General features: G+C 51.6%; 1 protein-coding gene across 1 annotated transcript in view; it reads left to right on the forward strand.

Moving 5' to 3' along the window:
- TRAIP (TRAF interacting protein) overlaps positions 1-2114 on the forward strand; it is a 9093-nt gene that overhangs the window by 886 nt on the left and 6093 nt on the right. The window contains exons 3-7 of the mRNA XM_018572192.1: positions 190-273; positions 383-422; positions 706-833; positions 917-1011; positions 1091-1204. Of these exons, the coding sequence (XP_018427694.1) occupies positions 190-273; positions 383-422; positions 706-833; positions 917-1011; positions 1091-1204 (461 nt within the window). The remainder of the gene's footprint in view (positions 1-189; positions 274-382; positions 423-705; positions 834-916; positions 1012-1090; positions 1205-2114) is intronic.

The raw sequence follows: 2114 nt of genomic DNA on the forward strand, positions 1-2114 counted from the left end.
CAGGCAATATGCACCCCAAAAAACTAGTGTCCCCCCCCCCCCCGAAGTTGTCTTGTTAATCAGAAAGGTTTCAGTGTATCCAATCAGTGCAAGACAGGTCCTCTTATGTCATGTGACCAGGCATAGGAACTCTCTGCTCATCTGGAGAGGAGTCACAAGTCCCATTACCTCTCCTTTGTCTTCTTTCAGGTGAGCAACCGGCAGATAATTCACAAACTGTTCTTTGATGTCGGCCTGGAGGAGGAGTCCACGCTCGATGCCGAATCACTGAAGGTAATTGTACTATGGGTGGGGGAGGGGTTTGGAGGGCGGGGATAATGGACGCTCGGCTTCACTGTGTGTACTATTCCTCGAAATCATCTTCTGTGTTCTCTCATTGCAGAATGAAGTGGACAGAATAAAAGCAAGTCTCCACATCCGAGGTGAGTCAGACAGACAACTGCCTCCAACACTGATCAATACGTTTTGTATAATCTCACCATTGTGGGAGGGGCACAGACACAAACTACTGGGGGAAATCTCACCATTGTGGGAGGGGCAGAGACACAAACTACTGGAGGAAAGCTCACCATTGTGGGAGGGGCACAGACACAAACTACTGGGGGGAATCTCACCATTGTGGGAGGGGCAGAGACACAAACTACTGGGAGGAAATCTCACCATTGTGGGAGGGGCAGAGACACAACTACTGTTTTTGTTCATTAGATAAGGAGAAGCGGGAATCTCAGGACTTGGTGGACTCTCTGCGGGAGATGTTGGATATCAGGAACGTGACTATAGAATGTCTGGAGAGGAAGATTGGAGACCTGGAGATGCTTTGCTCATCTCTCAAGGTACTGAGGGCGGCACGGTGGGGCGCTCTGACTTATTTGCCGCCGTCTCTGTCACATTCTCATTTCTTCTTTTTCTGTCTTAGAAACAAATGAAATTTTTCGATCTGCAGCAGACGGAGGCCAAAACCGCCAAGGAGGAGGCCCGCAAACTGCGCAATAAGTTGCGCTCTCTGGAAAGGTCGGTTGAGGTGGAGCGGCGGGTGATTGGGGACGATGGCAGCTATCGGAGCTGTAACTCCTCCTTCCTGTATTTTCAGTATTGAGGTTCTGCTGCAGTCCCGGCGGCAAGAGGTGGAGGAAATGGTCAGGAATATGGGGTCCGGACCGTCCGCGGTGGAGCAGCTGGCCATATACTGCGTGTCACTGAAGAAGTAAGCTCCATCTATGACCACGTTCAGAGGGAATCCTGGGACAAGTTGGCGGTTCTATCTGACCTCCGGCCTCCACTTCAGTCTTCTATCTGACCTCCATCCTCCCCTTCGGTCTTCTATCTGACCTCTGTCCTCCCCTTCGGTCTTCTATCTGACCTCCGACCTCCACTTCAGTCTTCTATCTGACCTCCATCCTCCCCTTCGGTCTTCTGTCTGACCTCCGTCCTCCCCTTCAGTCTTCTATCCGACCTCTGTCCTCCCCTTCAGGAACATCCACTCCCCCAGACTGTCCACTCCCCCAGACTGACACCGACCCTTCAAAGCATTTTGATATTTGCATAGCCCCTCCCAAGAGCCCGCCCACTGCTTGCATCGGGGCTGAGGGCTCCGGAGAGGAGTACTGAGGCAGGAAGCTATGTACAGCACCACGTCGGCCCCTCCCACCAGTCATGATCTACCTGCATTGCATAGAGAAGCACAGCTCTCTAATGTAGTGTTCAGTTCCTCTGATCACTGTATACAAAGTATTTTTCTTTGTCCCGCTGCGGTGAGAAGATTCGGGATTAACAATGAAGGAACCATTGCAGCTGAGACCCCAGAACTCTGCACGGAGCCCCCTCTGCTATTTGTACTTCCACCCATTTCAGTGTCCGAGATTCTCTATATAAACGAATGTGGACGTTCCAGATTCCTTCACCGCCGGGGGTGCCGCTCCTATAAATAGAGTAATACCCTTGTGCAGGATGCAGCGTCTGCCGGGGGAGGGGGTGCTCCACTTCTATAAACAGTTTATATTCCCTTCTCTCGGCTGACCCCGGATACAACGCTCGTGTCTGGCACTTGTAGGGATCAGCGGGGTCACCAGAGACCTGTTTTAAATAAATAATTTATATTAGAGCGCTCCGAGCGG

This window comes from Nanorana parkeri, unplaced genomic scaffold (genome assembly GCF_000935625.1).
Source record: "Nanorana parkeri isolate BGI_ZX_2015 unplaced genomic scaffold, ASM93562v1 scaffold1966, whole genome shotgun sequence".
Classification (NCBI taxonomy): Eukaryota; Metazoa; Chordata; class Amphibia; order Anura; family Dicroglossidae; genus Nanorana; species Nanorana parkeri.